Source organism: Chelonia mydas, chromosome 1 (genome assembly GCF_015237465.2).
Source record: "Chelonia mydas isolate rCheMyd1 chromosome 1, rCheMyd1.pri.v2, whole genome shotgun sequence".
NCBI classification, from domain to species: domain Eukaryota; kingdom Metazoa; phylum Chordata; order Testudines; family Cheloniidae; genus Chelonia; species Chelonia mydas.
The window spans coordinates 145,570,558-145,588,020 of NC_057849.1; the positions used below are offsets into that span (position 1 = coordinate 145,570,558).

Genomic DNA, 17,463 nt, shown 5'->3' on the forward strand with positions numbered 1-17,463 from the left:
AACACTACATGGAACAGTCTGATGTACCCTGTTCGGTCCTCCAATATTGTTCAGCTGCGATCCACTCATGCAAAATGCACCAGAAGGGCCAATGACAACAGGACACCAATGAGCACCCAGAGGCAATTAAACTGCTATGGTGACAATATACATTGTTTGACTGTTGTTCACGTTGGTCTGTTTGATTTCTTAATAGCCATTGTTTCTGTGTATTGCTTTTTAGGTCTTAATGGCAGCTATCTACCCATCCGCATTTTTACACTTTTATTTGTCATTTGCATGAATGTTTAAAATAAAATGTTCAGTTTCCACACAAGGATGCATAAACAGGTTTCATTAATTTTATCAAAATGAAACATCACAATAATCCATATGCTGTGTGTTCAGGTACATGACCAGTTTCTATAACATGCACAACAAAATTCATAAAATTTCATCACAGCAATCCAAAAACAGTATGATGAGGTACACAAACAATATGTATAAAATGAATAACAAAATTTAATAAAAATAAATTTTCCCAAGCTGCCCCAGTCCCAGAAATAGTGGAATGGGTGTGGCACAATTACAAATACTATGTCATTCCTCCTCATGCATTGCACCATGAAAACCCATGATGTGGGCACACAAAGCACCCTGATTTCTATTACATGTGTGGATCCTGTTCCAATAATAATTGTGTACTTTCTCTTTGAGTGTATAAGTTCAGCAATGTAGCAGTGTCTTGAGTCCACTCCTGGCAAAATGGCTCATCTCTGTACTCGCAGACATTGTACAATACACAGCAGGCCACAATAATGTACATGGTTTTGTTAACATAGGCATCCAAATGATTTTGAGGGCAGTGACACAAATTTCAATCTGCCAAATGCACATTTCACCATCATTCTACAGCTACAGAGCATTTAGTTGAACTTTCTTTTGCCAGGCACTCTGTAATCAGGATACAGTTTCATAAGCCATGGAAAAAGGGGGCATGCAGGATCCCCTAGAACAACAGTGGGGACAGTGACTCATTCATAATACCATTTGATGGGAATAATAGCCCATCTTGTCTGTGAAGGTAAAGTTCCAAGCTCCAGAAAACCCTGGCATTTTGCACCCTGCCAGTGCATCCCATGTTGATATCTATGAACCGGCCTCTGATTGACCAGGGCCTGAATAAAGATGAAGTACTACTGTCTGCAGCTTATATACTCCCGTGCTTCTTATGGAGGGCAAACTACGGATACATGAGTCCCATTGACAGTCCCAGAACAGTTTGGAAAGCCCATTCTTTCAAAGCCGACAATTCTTTTAGGAACATTTTTTATGCCCAACACCTTTGGGTAAATCACAGTCCTGATGGCCTCACCAATCTCCACCACCACAAGCCCCACAGTTGACTTGCCAATTCCAAACCGGTTAGTCATGGACATGTAGAAATTGGGAGTAGCCAGCTTCCAGATAGCTATGGTAACCTGCTTCTGGACTGCCTGGGCCTTCCTCATGCACATGTCCTGACATTGATCACACAGCTCCATGAACATCTACTTCTTCACACATAAGTTTTGGAGCTGGTCATCCCAGGTCTGCAAGATGATGTGATCCCACCAATCAGGGCCCATGATCTTGCTCCAGAAGGTCCATTCTATGTATGGGAAATCTGCGGTTATGGCAACAGTCATGAGCAGCATCAGCTGGGTTCTGGCTGCCATGTCAGTACTGCCCTCTGAGAGATGTCATTGATAGGACAAATATTGCTGCTGAAGCATCTCAGAGATATTCTGCCTGATTCCTGAAATAGGAGTGAAAGTACAAGCAGTTGTTTCTCCACCGATGCTGGATTACTGTTACTGGCTCTGGTTTCAGGGAGCTTGCAGACCCAAAAACGACTCTGCTGGAGATGTTGGCAGGCTATAAGCACTTCCACTCAAGTACCATGAGATGGAAAGACAAGTTCTCCCACGATATACCATGAACCAAGGCCTAGAGAATCTACAGCTAGCAAGGGTGTTTAAGAATCCTGAGATAAGCCCCCAGAACTAACGAGATCTGACTTTCATATAGTACAATGGTGCTCACAGTTTTCTGGGTCACTCTGGCCGTGAGAAGTGAGAAATAGAACATTTCTGTATTAATAATCAGGAGATAAAAAGGAATGTAAAAAGATATCCCTTTTACAAAGTTTTGGAATACAGAAATAGTCAATGACAGATTATATTCAGAGTCTGATAAAATTAGAAATCACAATTTCTATGTAAATGCATTTGTAACATCTTGTAAAAAAAAAAACAACAAAAAGAACACACTTTTCTTGAAAACTAATTTCCTTTTAAGCTATGGCCACAATTTCAAGTGTTGGTGCCTAAAGTTAGGCATGTAAATCCATATTTAGTCATGTAATTAGAAGTCACCTAATTTTCAGAGGTGTTGAATTCATTCATTTACAATTGACTTCAGAGACATATCTGGGAACTCACTCATTTTCTAGAGAAAAGGACACTTCTGCACAGGTGCCTAAATACTGATTTATGCACCCATTTCTAGGCATCTAGGTTTGCAAATTTTGGTCAATATTGTTTATTCTTTCAACCTGAGCAGTTAGCCAGTCTTCAAGGTTTTAAAAGGTTGTTTCTGTTAGGAGGCGAAACTGATTATATGAATCAAATGGTTCTTTGGTGTAATCCTGATTTACAAAGAATGTACACAAAGGCACGTCAGGAAGAAGAAGGATGATGCAGTGGTTAGGGCACTAGCCTCACACTCAGAAGACTCTGTTCTCCAACTTCTTGTGTGACCTTGGGCAATTCACTTAGCTTCTCTGTGCCTCAATTCCCCAGCTATGAAATCGATAATAAAACTTCCCTACCTCTCAGTAAGGCTAAGTACACATCAAAGACTGTGAGGCATTCAGATAGCACAGTGATGGGGGCCATGTAAGTACCATGATTCCCTGACCACAATAGAAAAACAGGAGGTGTTTCCTTTTTCAAAAATCCAAGTCTAACCTCTCAGTAAGAACTCTACCTAAAAGAAGCTCTCTTTCTTGGCTTTTTACTAGGGGCATATACCATTGATTCTCTGCTGAATTTCCCCCTGCTTTCAGGTTCTTTTCATACATGCATGCATTTGCAACCTAATCAATGCCCCAGATCCTGAGCATGTAATCAGTCCCCAGGAAAGCTCCTTGGCCCACATAATTCCGCTTCTACTCAAGCCTTGCCACGCTGCTCTGTGCCTTGGGTGATGGCTTCTACTGTTTCCACTATTAATAAATAAAGGGGCATTTAATTGCTACCTCATTTAGCCTGAATGAGGGGTACTTGGAATACTCATCAATTTCTCCTTTAATCTGTGACTGACTGCCGACATTAACACTTTTCAGCATAGCAATATATATACATATATTCAAATAAAAACCAGCAAAACCTTTTCTCCACAGGCACAGAAATCTAAGACAGCAGAATAAGTACAATGCTGCTGCGCAGGAGACAGGATTTGAGGAAGCATGGAAGGCCTGCATGATGCAGGGCCCAATGCCACAGAGGCTGCCTGTATAATTTTAAGGTTTTGGAGAGGGAAAAGAGCTGGGGTGTGGCCAGTGGTTCCACAAATGTAGACACCCATTGGCTATTACCCCCAATGGAGCAGTGCCATAAATGCTACAGACGTTACTCTAGCCTCAGAGCAGCAGTAGCAGCCACAAAACAGCCAGGATTGGAAAACAAATCCTTCCCCTGTGCTCAGCATGTTTTAACAGAACACCACTTACTTAAGTGCCTATACATGGCTGCAGAAAACTAACGTTAGGCACCCATTTAAAAAAAGAATCTTGACCATACCACTGTTATTAAGTCACCCAGCATCACAGCTACAATTCTTGTTTGCTGCTTTTTTTCTTCTTATCCCATAACAGATACAGATTAACCTTCATGTTCATTCAGAGAAAAAGCATACACATCACAGAATATATAAGTACTTCTAACAGATTAGAGTTATATGCCATAATATCATTACTAATATGTCTAACCTTTATCCAGCGATGGTTAGCCTCTTTGAGCCTATTTTCAAGTTTATGTTTTTCTTCTGGGTTCAGTGGTGTACTTCCAAGTGTTATTCCTGCAGTTTCAGTTAATCGTTTCAATATTCCCTTGTGTGGAGGCAGCTCTTCCACTCTTAACTGGAACAGACAAATACAACATTTAAAATGAACTGTGGTAGAATTTTCAACTCCCTTATCTTCGCCGCTATTGATTAGTCTATCAGCTGCAGAGACCAGGCTCAGGGCTCAATTCAGCACAAAATAGCCACAGCTTTCTAAATTAAAAAGGCTCAGAAAAAAACAGCAAATGCTGACTCTATTAGGCAGACTTATAGTGGGGAAAGACTGGCTCTCTGAGGAGACCAAAATGGAGGGAAAATAAGCGTCCCGGAAGGAAATTTAAAAAAAGTTTGTCTCTGCTGTGTGACTCAACTTTCCTTCTGGTCACCTGGTGCTTTACTAATTGTATCTGCCTTTTGTTTGTGTGAACTGTAAGCCCTTTAGAGCAGGTTCCATGTCTCTTCCATGTTCTATGCAGTGCCAAGCACTGTGGTCCAACCCCGTAAGCAATAATGTTCATAATATATTCATAAACACTGCAAATCAGAGGGATACTGGTAATGTTTAGGAGTGTCCTGCCTATCATGTTTTGTCTCCACAATCTGAATCCCTTCCCCTTCTTGTATGCAATTACTGCAAATTTATATAGTGTCAATTTAGCTTTACATATCAAGTAACCAACAAGTTATATAATAGAAAGTGAAAGCTTCTGCAGCCATCATTTTTAAAAATTATCGAAGTCCGAGATGGGCCACAAGAGAATCTTTAATAGTTACTATATCACTGGGGTTGGGGTAACTTCCCTTGGATGGATCGAAAAGAAAAGAGGTGGCTCACAGCATGGCTTAAAAGCCTGAGCTATTAAGGAAAAGATATCTTCACCAGTAGGTTTGACTTTGGACAATCCATCCTTTAGGAGTTATTAGGGGAGGGGCTCCCCCCCCCCATTAACATACATCTCCCCCGCCCACATTAATAGATATTGAAAAGAGATAATCTTCATCCATATATGCCCTTATCTCCCCCACCTGCTATCCAGAATGCAGCTACTAGCTACTGACATTAGTACATTTGGGTCTGAGCCCTCCAAAGCTCTACACATATATATGAAAGCACAGAGGAGCTTCGCAGCAAAAAAACCCAACAACTTTCTAATGTAGGTAGCATTTCATTTAGATGGTAAGTTCCAGAGGACAGGGATTGTTTAAAGTGCTATGGACATTTAATGCTCTGTCCATATAAATAAATAAATGCATAAATAATATTTTCTTTGCTTTGTTCCTAGATTTCATATTTTTGATATTACTGACTCACAGGGTTAAACACTAGGTTTACAAGAGCGGAAGTATACCTGGATCTAGAAGGGCTAACTTAAAGACAGATGAAAGATATGAAAAGCCTCTTAAAAATTCTTCCTTTGACTCTCTGACATTCAGTCAGTCAGGATGAAGTCCATTTAGCCATACATGCATCCTCCATAGACGCTACCAATAAGACAATCTGGTTTATAGAAATGGTCATAGGAAAGCTAATATTACATTATGTGTCTAATAATGAGAGAATATTTTTCATTAGGAAGAGGAAGAGTGGACTCTGTGGACTAAGAGGGCAGTAGAAGTATTTTAGAAGGAGAGGTCACATAGACGGTTACCTTTAAAATATACAGAAAGGAGCAGGAGACCAGTCAGGAAAGTAAAGGCAAACTAACTTCTTGCAGGAAAGAAAAAAAAAAGGCTTATATGAAACTGTCTCCCCTCCAACAGTTTCACGGTGCTTTACAATCAAACTTGTTTTAAAATTGTAGTTATTGGGGATGGTTTAGTTTTAAAAGCCCAACAGATCAATAGGGAGAAACAAACTGTACAAATGAAGGGCAATTACAGCCTGCTCTGTTTACATTGGTGTAAGATCATAATTAGGACACAATAGGTCATTAACTAATTCAGATCTCAACAGATGACTAGCCATCTGATCACAGAATTACAGGAATGTTTGGGAAGCTTGGAAGTTCTCACATTTGGCTATGCCTGGGGATAACAGGGAGGCAGTTTTCACATATTCTACTGGAACCTGGAATCTCTGGGGCACTCAAGACCTTTCATTTAAACTTAATTTTTCTTATCAAAATTGCCCACTTTGGGTTCTTTATTATTTTATATTTTTAAAGACCCTTTTGGGGACTTCTTTCAGCCCTCCACAAGGAAATATCTTGTTGCTAAAATGGTTCAGCAAAGAAAGGAGACATTTCTTAATTAAATTAAAGATCTGAATATTAAGCATTAGGTTTTCTTCTCCGTCCCATTTCCTGCTAAACACAGACGAGTCAGGGATGACAAAAAGTGTCTGTTTTACAACTATGATTAGCCTGAGGATTTCTTTTCATCCCAATTACACACAAGAGGAGAATTTTCTCTAGAGAATAAAGCAAAAAAGATGTAGAGGATTCTGTCTGCTGGACATAACTAATTGTACTATTTTTTCTTTTTACTTGCTTGGAAATAAACTTTGAAGACAGAGATTTTATTATAGCAATCCTTGGATCTCTAAAAATCTACTTGCCAAAACACTGAAATAAAGGTAACTAATGTCTCCTTTATTTTCCCCTCTTTCCTATGTCTGAGGAGATGGAGAAGAAGAACTTATTACTTTGTCTTTTTAAGACTGATGTATACCCTTGCTGTCTTGGAGACGCTCTAGGGTCATTTGTTTGTGGTTTTGATACAAGTTGCATTTTTTAAAACCTTGTTACATATCTATTATACATAATTTTCATATTTAAACACACATATACACACTGGGAAAATTAGAGTACTATAAATTGGCTGAGCTCCAGCTACTTGCTGCGTATCTGAAAGAGTTTCCAAAAGAGCAATATGCAACTCAGCAGTATCAGCTCAGCGAGGTTTCTTTGGGTTCAGGTTTCACCCTTTCTGCCCAAGCCCCTGGAGCAGCGGTTCTCAACCCACGCCCCTCAGGTCGCATGTGGCCCAATTAGCACACAGCTGCGTCCCAGCTCAGCTATGTGCTAAAGGCCGCAGGCTCAGGGCTCCCAGCTGCCCTGCCGCACGGTGGGCTCCAGTGTCCGAGCTACCGGCTGCCCTGCCACGCAGGAGGGCTCAGGCTTTGGGCAGCCAGATGCCCCCCAGCACCGCATGGCAGAGGTCCGAATCCCCTTGCAGCAGGGTCCGGGGTCAGGATCTCTGCCCCATGCCCAGCTCTGTGGTCCTGGCCCCACTCTGTGGAGGAGTTTCTGGGCAAAGGGTGCTGAGCATAGGGGTTTGTGGGGGAGTTTAGGTGAGGGGCACTGTGGTTCTCAACCTGCGGCCCAGGTAACACTTTGTGGCTGAATATGCGGCCCACAATGATAAGTAGGTTAAGAACCACTGCCCTGGAGCCTTTCTTCAAGTCTGGGATTCTAAAGCATTCCTAATGATAGGCCTAGTCTATAAATAGTTTTTGTACCACTTTAAATAAAGGGTGTGATTTTGTATCCATATAGCTGTACCAGCACAACATCTAATGTGGACACAGTTAAATCAGCATAAAGGTGCTTTATACACTTATAGCTTATTCTCTTAAATGGTACACTAAGAGAATATAGTTAAAGTGGTATAAAAATTGTGAGTAGACTAGTCCTATAAGAGAAACTCTATAGAAACCCTGCATTTAATCCTGTTGCCTATAGAAAGCAAGCAAAACTCGAAGCTTCATTTCATTCCGACACAAACCTATAATTCTGCACCATTTTACTCTAAACTGGGCCCAAGTTCCCTTGAAACCTTCAGCAAACCTGGACATCTTTTCAACTTGGATCCTGAAACCAAGTGAATTTTACGTGGTTCTTGGGGGTTTTGTTAAAAGTCTTTTGCTCAGCTTTAGTTTACAACCTACCAAGCTTAGCAGATGATTTTTTTTTTTTATTATTTTCCACCGTAATTATCAGGTGCCAAAGTTAATTAAACTCAAGTACATGTAATAGCTTCAAAAAAATCTCAGATTTGAAGGACTTTAACCATACAATTAAATGCATCAGCCAGTGGACATGCCTACCACAAATCAGCACCATCCTCAATGAAGCACAGTAGCAATTAGAAATATTTTCCTTCATACTCTTTAGTGGTCCATTCTCCACTTGATATATTTAACTGAGTAATTTTAATGGGAGCTATGTACTTAAAAGAGAGAATAGACACCAATTTTTGTATTCATCAATTATCACGTATGCTATAAAGTTTCATGAATTTAACAATTTGAGGGCTAACATTAACAATGCCAGGTCACAAAAATACCAGCCCCTACTGGACAGAGTTTTTGAATATCACTATGGTTTGCAGATAATTACAAGCTTAACCTCCTTCCCCCTTCACCTCCTCCCAAAATGCTTACTATTCTGATAGTGGGGGGGAGGTCACATCAAACAGAAAAAAAATATTTGACAAGTTATACAAAAAGAGGCTGGCAAAGTGACATTTTTACCAGTTCACAGTTGTAGTAATATACAGCTCTAAAACTGAAAATCATTCTGGAAATGAGAAGGCATAATGAAAGCAAGGGAACAAAACATACATTGAGAGAAAAGTTTCAGCTAAAGTGAAAAGCAATCAAATGTAAAGTACTGTAGAATCTTGGAATTCAAAAGCTATTAGATATATAATCCATTGCACTGTTGGTGCAAAATTGTTCCTTATTCTATATTTTCAATTACTTTTTCTAGTCTAATTTTAATGCAGGCAATATATTCTGGTACCTGGGTTTTAAACACAGGACTTCCGATTTTTTGAATTATCTAGTACATTGTGGAATAATACCAAGTACATGTTTGACAGAAATCAATCTGGATTAAGAACAACAATTCAATTTGTTTATGCTGATATGACAAACTAAGAAGACATTAAATAAAAGAACTTATGTTACCTTCACTTTTTCAAGAGAGTCTTTTAACTGTTGTTCATTTCCCGGTTCCAGAGGAAAACCAACAATGCTGTCTGCTTCCTCTAACCATAAAATGAACTCATTTAAATCTTCTTGCAATTCTGACAAAATATTCTTTTCTTCCTCCAGCCTACAGTAAAATAAAAAACACACTAGTGTTAATAGGGGAACTCTGTGTCAAAGGTAATTATATTTCAAATGCAATCTTTATTATTATAAAAATAAAAACTCACCACTTTTTAACACAAATATAATTCATAACTAAATGGAGGAAAAATATACAGATTATTTCACATTAACAGTAATCCTTTAAAAGCAAAACTTTACATATTTCTTCAAAATTAATCAGAAAAGAAACATCACTCATGATAAATAGAATTAAATGTATGTGAAAATAAGCTTGGAGTTTTAATTTGCAGTTCTAAACTACCTTCCATTTCAAATAATTATGATTTTTAACCCAGTCCTGCAAGGTGCCAAGAAGTCAATAGGAGTTGAAGGTGTCCACCACTCTGCAGGATGAGCCCTTTGTCACAAATGATATGAAAGCCCAACTTCAGAAACTGAAAGAAATCTAAAGGCAAAGTTTACTAAATTGGATCCCTAAAATTAGGCCTTTAAATTCAGTGGGGATTATTTTGGGAGTTTTTGTGGTTAAGGAACTGGATTTGGGATTCAGGAAAATTAGGTTCAATTCCCACCTTTGCCACAGATTTCCTATGAACTTTGGACACATCACAATCTCACCACTTCCTCATCTGGAAAATGAGGACAATAATGCTTCCCCTTTTCCAGTGTTTTTTGCTTTGTCTATTTAGACCGTAAGGTTTTTAGGGCAGAGGCTGTCTCGGACTGCGTATGCACTGTGCCTAGCACAATGGGGTCCCAGTCATGGTTGAGAGCGCTAGCTGCAACAACTACAATAGAAAATTATAATTTGTTATAAAAACAAAGAAATTCCCAGACAAAGCTATAAGGTAGAAATTAAATTTGAGATATGTATCAGAAATTTAAGGATAAAATACATTACAGGGATATTGTAAACACTCTGAATGTGATTTTTCGAAAAGTGAGTTTTTAAAAAATATTTTAAATTTAATCTGGGACTACAAATACTAAAATGCCTTAATTATAATCATATGGCTATTACATGACATCACTACAGGATAGCGTTAAGATTGCTTAGGTGCTCTAGCTATGTATGGCCTTGCATTGTAATAGGCTTGGATTTCTTTTCAATTTAGGAAAATCAGAATTAAAGTTAAGTTTATAAATCTTGTTTTGGGGATAACTGCTCCCCTGTGACATATTTTACCTTAAAATACTGCTAAAAACTCAGAGTACTGTTAGGTAAAGTCCCACAGGAAGAAAATCTAAGGGAAAAGGAGTTCAGGAGGGCTGACAGTTTGTCAGAAACCATATTAAAGGCACAACAGCAAACTACCCCAATATGAAGGAAAGATAGAAAAAAATTGTAAGAGGCCAATATATGGCTCCATTAGGAGCTCTTTAGCCTGAAAATCAAAAAGGAATCCTACAAAAAGTGGAAACATGGATGGATTGTTAAGGGGTACAAGAGAATAGCACAAGCACGTAGGGACAAAATCAGAAAGGCTAATGCACAAAATAAGTTACACATAACAAGGGACAGAAAAGGCAAGAAGAAGAGGTTTTATAAATTCTTTAGGAGCAAGAAAAAGATGAAGGGAAGTGTAGTGAGGAAGGAGAGCTAAAAATGGATAACGTCAAGAAGGCTGAGGAGTTTAATGCTTATTTTTCTTCAGTCTTCACTAAAAAAGTTAATGACAGATGCATAACACAATTAATATTAACAACTGGGGGTAGAACCACAGGCCAAAATAGGGAGAACAGGTTGAAGAATATTTATGTAAGTTAGATGTATTTAAGTCAGCTGGGCCTGATGAAATTGCTTCAACTTGTTCCTTAAATGCCCTAGAATGAATCTCAGAACCATTAACGATTACCTTCGAGAACTCATGGAGGTTTGGTGAGGTCCCAGCGGACTGGAGATGGACAAATATAGTACCTATCTTTAAACAGAGGAACAGAGAGGACCTGCGAAATTACAGACCAGCCTAACTTCGATAGCTGGAAAGACACTGAAACAAATTATTAAACAACCAATTTGTAATAACCTGGAAGACAATAGGGATATAAGGAACAACCAGCATGGATTTGTCAAGAACAAGTCATGCCAAACCTTTTGTTTCTTTGACAGGGTTACTGGCCTATTGGATAAGGGGAGAAAGCTATAGATGTGATATATTTTAATTTTAGTAAGGCTTCTGACACAGTCCCACATGACATCTTAAAGGCAAACTAGGGAAATGTGGCCAAGATGAAATTACTATAACCATACTCAGAGTGTACGGTATCAATGGTTTGCTGTCAAACTGGAAGAACGTATCTAGTGGGTCCTGCAGGGGTCTGTCTTGAGTCCGATACTATTCAATATTTTCATTAATGACTTGGACAATGGAGTGGGAAAGAGGGCTTATAAAATTTGCAGAGGACACCAAGATGAGAGGGGTTGAAAGCACTTTGGAGGACAGGATTAGAATTCAAAGTGTCCTTGACAAATTAGAGAATTTGTCTGAAATCAACAAGAAGAAATTCAATAAAGACAAGTATAAAATGCTACACTTAGGAAGGAGAGATTACATGCGCAAAAACAACCTGGGGAATAACTGGCTTGACAGTAGTACTGCTGAAAGGGATTTGAAATTTTGGTGGATCACAGACTGAATATGAGCCAACAGTGTGATGCAGTTGCAAAAAGGGAGAATATAATTCTGGGGTGTATTAAAAAGAGTGTTGTGTATATAAGACACAGGAGGTAGCAGTCTCTACTCGGCACTGGTAAGGCCTCAGCTGGAATACTTTGTCCAGTCCTGGTGTCACATTTTAAGAAATATGTGGACAAATTGGAGAGAGTCCAGAGGACAGCAGCAAAAATGATAAAAGGTTTAGAAAACCTGATCTATGAGAAAAGATTAAAAAAACTGGTCATGTTTAATTCTGAGAAAAGAAGCCTGATAAATCTTCAATACAATAAGGGTTGTTATAAAGAGGATGGTGATTGTTCTCCATGTCCACAGAAGGCAGGACAAGAAGGCTTTATAATAGGCTTAATCTGCAGCAAGGGAGATTTAGGTTAGATAGTAAGAAAAGCTTTCCAGCTGTAAGGGTAGTTAAGCTCTGAAATAGGCTTCTAAAGGAGCTTAGGAAATCCCCATCATTGGAGATTATTAAGAACAGGTTGGATAAATGTGTCAAGGATGCTCTGGGTATCTTGGTCCTGCTTCAGTACAGGGGGCTGTAACTGATGACCTCTAGAGGTCCCTTCCATCTCTACATTTCTATGATTCGATGTAGTCTCAGTCTTATCTCCATCTTAATATAGTTTTTGTATTGAAATGGAAACACAGAAATGGGAATGATTGAGGTACACCATATCCAGTTCTCTTGGACCATCAGGAAACCTTTCGTCTGAGATATTTCCATTTGATCTTGGAAGGCAATCCCTATTCATTCCACCAGAAAAGGACAAAATTCCCACCAAGGTTCCCACCAATATTCCAGCCATCACTTTAACAGACTTCCCAAGATTCCCACTAAAAGAAGGTTTCAGAGTAGCAGCCGTGTTAGTCTGTATTCGCAAAAAGAAAAGGAGTCCTTGTGGCACCTCAGAATAAATAAATGTGTTAGTCTCTAAGGTGCCACAAGTACTCCTTTTCTTTTCACTAAAAGAAGGAATCCCACACATTAGGACAATTCCTATTATTTGCGCTGTCTGTTCTCCTATATTGACAATGGCCCTACGCTCTGCTCTTCCTCTCTGAGCTGCTTGGAGTCGCTTTCTTGACTGTTATAATTGGGGACAGCTAACACTTCCGTCTCCCAGCATCTGGTGTGGACATAGTACATGCTACTTGTATTTTAACCTGAGCTGCCTGTTGGTCATGTGTCTGAGTGCACAGGCGGAGAGTCAGGTCAGAGGGGGCAACAGATTCTGAAAGACATCCCAGAAATAGATACCAGCTGGAAGATTTAGTCCCTGTGAGGGGATGGAATGGTTGTGTGGACAGAAGCCTATTCACAGGCCACTATACCTCTATTCCAGGGGTTCTGAAACTTCATTGCAACAACAAAAATTACTTCACAACCCCAGGAGGAGGGACCAAAGCCTGAGCCCCACAGCTCTGGGCAGGGGCCGGGGGGTGGCAAAGCCTGAGCCCAAGCCCCACTGCTCTGGACAGGATGGCCAAAGCTGAAGTTCAAGGGCTTCAACCCCAGGCAGGGGGCCTGTAACCTGAGCTCTGCTTCCCAGGGCTGAATCCCTCTGGCTTTGGCTTCGACCCTGGGCAGTGGGGCTCAGGCTTCAGCCCTGGGCCCCAGCAAGTCTAAGCCAGCCCTGGCGACGCCATTCAAAGGACCCCATTTGGGGTCTAGACCCACAGCTTGAGAACTGCTGCTCTAGGCAACTGAATTTCTGGATACTTATCAAACTAATCAAAAACTAAACTTTTGAAGTTCTCCCATCACTAGTGCTTTTTTGTGCTTGTCTTCCTCCCACCCCCAACCACTAGTGTTTTTTGGATGCTGCTTTTTGGCCAGATCCTGCAAACACTTGCATGCATGAGTAACTTTTTGTTCATGTGAGCAATCCATTAACTTCAGTGTACTACATGTTTGTGTTTGCAGCATACAAACTTTCTGTGTATTTTGGGTATCTTTGCATTGTTGTGACAAAAATCCATGCACAATGATGCAATATCACAATCCCAATAAATATTTGCTTGTCTCCTGGTTGGGGACATGTAAAATTGATTAATAGAATACTTGGGCACTGTGCAATTCCCTTCATAACCATACACATCTCCTTCCAACCTCTCTTGGAAATCTGAATCTATTAATATTGTAAATCATTACTTCTGCTGGTGCACTGATATGCCAGATCTCTACTTTAACGTATTATTTGGGCAATTGGGGAGGGCAATCCACTAGAGATTTAGGGCTCCTCCAGCTTAATGCCTGGGATGTACCCTCTACAGTCTACTGTTTGCTAAAGGCAAATAGGACACTGCAGATTTCCAGGCCAGCATCAGTACTCGGTATGCCTCATTGGACTGTCTCTGCACTGGCTCCCTGCCCAGTTTTTGCTACTTTCCCACAAGCTCTACACAGACCTGACTCATGTGGCAACATCTGCCAGGCATAGCCTGTTCCATGTGTGGGTCCCCCAGTGCTAGCTCTGCATGTGGTTGCCCATCAGGTTTCCCTGCTGCTCCCAGTTTGCCACATTAACACGGTTTTCCCAAAGCAAGGCTGCTTCCTGGATCAAGGTCTTTCTCCTCTCCCTATTACCAAGGGGAAGGGAACTTGTCCCCATATACACCCTGAAGAATTATAGCATTCGTCACAATATTCATTTAAGACATTCATATTTGAACATGGAAGTGAGTGGTAGTAGGTTACAGGGGGCAGTGTGATGCATCTGTTAAGGGTGATTCCGCTACTGTTGAGGAGTTTAAATTGGCAGAAGGAGAAGGTTCTGTGGCACTTGAGGAGCAGGTCACAGAGGCACGGTGTCTTCTTGGTGGAGGAGTCTGGTGGCTGCAGGCAGTAAGTGGAATGCTATTTAAGACCCATCATAAGCTAGAGCCTTAAGGCCTAGTAGCTAAAGTGTTTATAGAACTTGCCTGGCTGTTGGTACACAAAGGACATGATGCTCTAGGACAAAAGTTTGTGACCACAGATAGCTCGAGACCCCAGTTAAGCAGATTTACTTGATGATTTTTAAACCATTGTATAAATTGGAGAAAGACTAAAGACATCATTTTCAAATTTAGATTCTTAAAAGCAGTCATTTAAATCCACACACAGACAACTCACTAAATGGTCTGACTTCAAAGATGTTCAGGTGCTTACAGCTCCTGTTGAGTTTGATGGGGGTTGTTGGCATTCATCACATTTTGAAAAAAAGCAGGTCTTACACTTTGTTAATTCATAACAAAAGTTAAAAATTCCATACATGAAACAAAATTTCTTTTTTATGCCAGATTCACCAATAATCTCTGGCTGCTTTAGACTACTCTGCAGCACCACAAACAAGTCAGTGTATGTGAAGTTTCCACCTTTCTTCGGTCCTTCTCATCAACCTGGATGAACCATCTCCATAAATTCCTCCTGCAACCTCCACAATCTACTGTATGCAAACAGTTTTCCATCTTCTTCCTGCCTTCCATATACCTCAACATATGCATGTATGTGCACACCCCTCTCTCTTCTCCCCCACATGCACCTCCCACACACAGTGTCTCCTTCCCTCCATCCCTGTCTGTCAAGTAAGACTGGTTCAATGGAGAGCTGTTGAACGTATGTATTTCGGAGTAATGGTCACTGGTGCTGTTATTTCTCATAACTGAAAAGTTTGTGTTTCAAAAGGATGAAGAATAAAATCTCTTAGATAAACACATGAAGAATTGCACTCTCAAAATGAATCATGGAATCATAGAATCACAGAATATCAGGGTTGGAAGGGACCTCAGGAGGTCATCTAGTCCAACCCCCTGCTCAAAGCAGGACCAATCCCCAACTAAATCATCCCAGCCAGGGCTTTGTCAAGCCTGATCTTAAAAATATCTAAGGAAGGAGATTCCACCACCTCCCTAGGTAACGCATTCCAGTGTTTCACCACCCTCCTAGTGAAAAAGTTTTTCCTAATATCCAACCTAAACCTTCCCCACTGCAACTTGAGACCATTACTCCTTGTTCTGTTATCAGCTACCACTGAGAACAGCCTAGATCCATCCTCTTTGGAACCCCCTTTCAGATAGTTGAAAGTAGCTATCAAATCCCCCCTCATTCTTCTTTTCTGCAGACTAAACAATCCCTCTCTGCACTTGTCCTTGTTGAACCTCAGATTTCTTTTAGCCCAATCCTCTAATTTGTCTAGGGCCCTCTGTATCCTATCCCTACCCTCCAGCGTATCTACCTCTCCTCCCAGTTTAGTGTTATCTGCAAACTTGCTGAGGGTGCAATCCACGCCATCCTCCAGATCATTTACGAAGGTATTGAACAAAACTGGCCTGAGGACTGACCCTTGGGGCACTCCGCTTGATACCAGCTGCCAACTAGACATGGAGCCATTGATCACTACCCGTTGAGCCCGACAATCTAGCCAACTTTCTATCCACCTTATAGTCCATTCATCCAGCCCATACTTCTTTAACTTGCTGGGAGACTGTGTCAAAAGCTTTGCTAAAGTCAAGGAACAACACGTCCACTGCTTTCCCCTCATCCACAGAGCCAGTTATCTCGTCATAGAAGGCAATTAGATTAGTCAGGCATGACTTGCCCTTGGTGAATCCATGCTGCCTGTTCCTGATCACTTTCCTCTCCTCTAAGTGCTTCAGAATTGATTCCTTGAGGACCTACTCCATGATTTTTCCAGGGACTGAGGTGAGGCTGACTGGCCTGTAGTTCCCAGGATCCTCCTCCTTCCCTTTTTTAAAGATGGGCACGACATTAGCCTTTTTCCAGTCATCCGGGACTTCCCCCGATCGCCATGAGTTTTCAAAGATAATGGCCAATGGCTCTGCAATCACATCCGCCAACTCCTTTAGCACTCTCGGATGCAGCGCATCCGGCCCCATGGACTTGTGTTCATCCAGCTTTTCTAAATAGTCCCGAACCACTTCTTTCTCCACAGAGGGCTGGTCACCTCCTCCCCATGCTGTGCTGCCCAGTGCAGTAGTCTGGGAACTGACCTTCTTCGTGAAGACAGACGCAAAAAAAGCACTGAGTACATTAACTTTTTCCGCATCCTCTGTCACTAGGTTGCCTCTCTCATTTAGTAAGGGGCCCACACTTTCCTTGACTTTCTTCTTGTTGCTAACATACCTGAAGAAACCCTTCTTGCTACTCTTAACATCTCTTGCTAGCTGCAACTCCAGGTGTTATTTGGCCTTCCTGATTTCACTCCTGCATGTCCCAGCAATATTTTTATACTCTTCCCTGGTCATTGTCCAATCTTCCACTTCTTGTAAGCTTCTTTCTTGTGTTTAAGATCAGCAAGGATTTCACTGTTAAGCCAAGCTTGTCGCCTGCCATATTTACTATTCTTTCTACACATCGGGATGGTTTGTCCCTGTAACCTCAAAATGGCCACCATCTCCCACCATTCTCAATGGGACAGAAACCACAGGCTGCCCTCTCTTTTAAACAGCCACTGCCTACAGCTCGACTGCCCTAACTGGTGCTCCTCTGGCTATCAGGAGATGGAGAAGAGCACTGAATAGGTGATTTGAGACAGTTTACCATCTTTGCTAAGGGCAGCCTCAGTTCCGTTGAGAGCAATGGGAGAATGTAATCATTTTGGAAGAGGGCAAGTCTTTGTAACTTTCTGAAGGAGAAGATTATGT

The 17,463-nt window shown here is 40.9% G+C and overlaps 1 protein-coding gene across 8 annotated transcripts in view; it reads right to left on the minus strand.

Annotated features, from left to right (window-relative positions):
• The window catches only part of DMD (dystrophin), a 1,912,888-nt gene that overhangs the window by 684,384 nt on the left and 1,211,041 nt on the right, over positions 1 to 17,463 (minus strand). For all 8 annotated transcript variants that reach the window (XM_043538015.1, XM_043538014.1, XM_043538013.1 and 5 more), the window contains 2 exons: positions 8,999 to 9,146; positions 4,013 to 4,162 (listed from right to left, as the gene is read on the minus strand). In XM_043538015.1, coding sequence (XP_043393950.1) covers positions 4,013 to 4,162; positions 8,999 to 9,146 — 298 coding nt within the window. The remainder of the gene's footprint in view (positions 1 to 4,012; positions 4,163 to 8,998; positions 9,147 to 17,463) is intronic.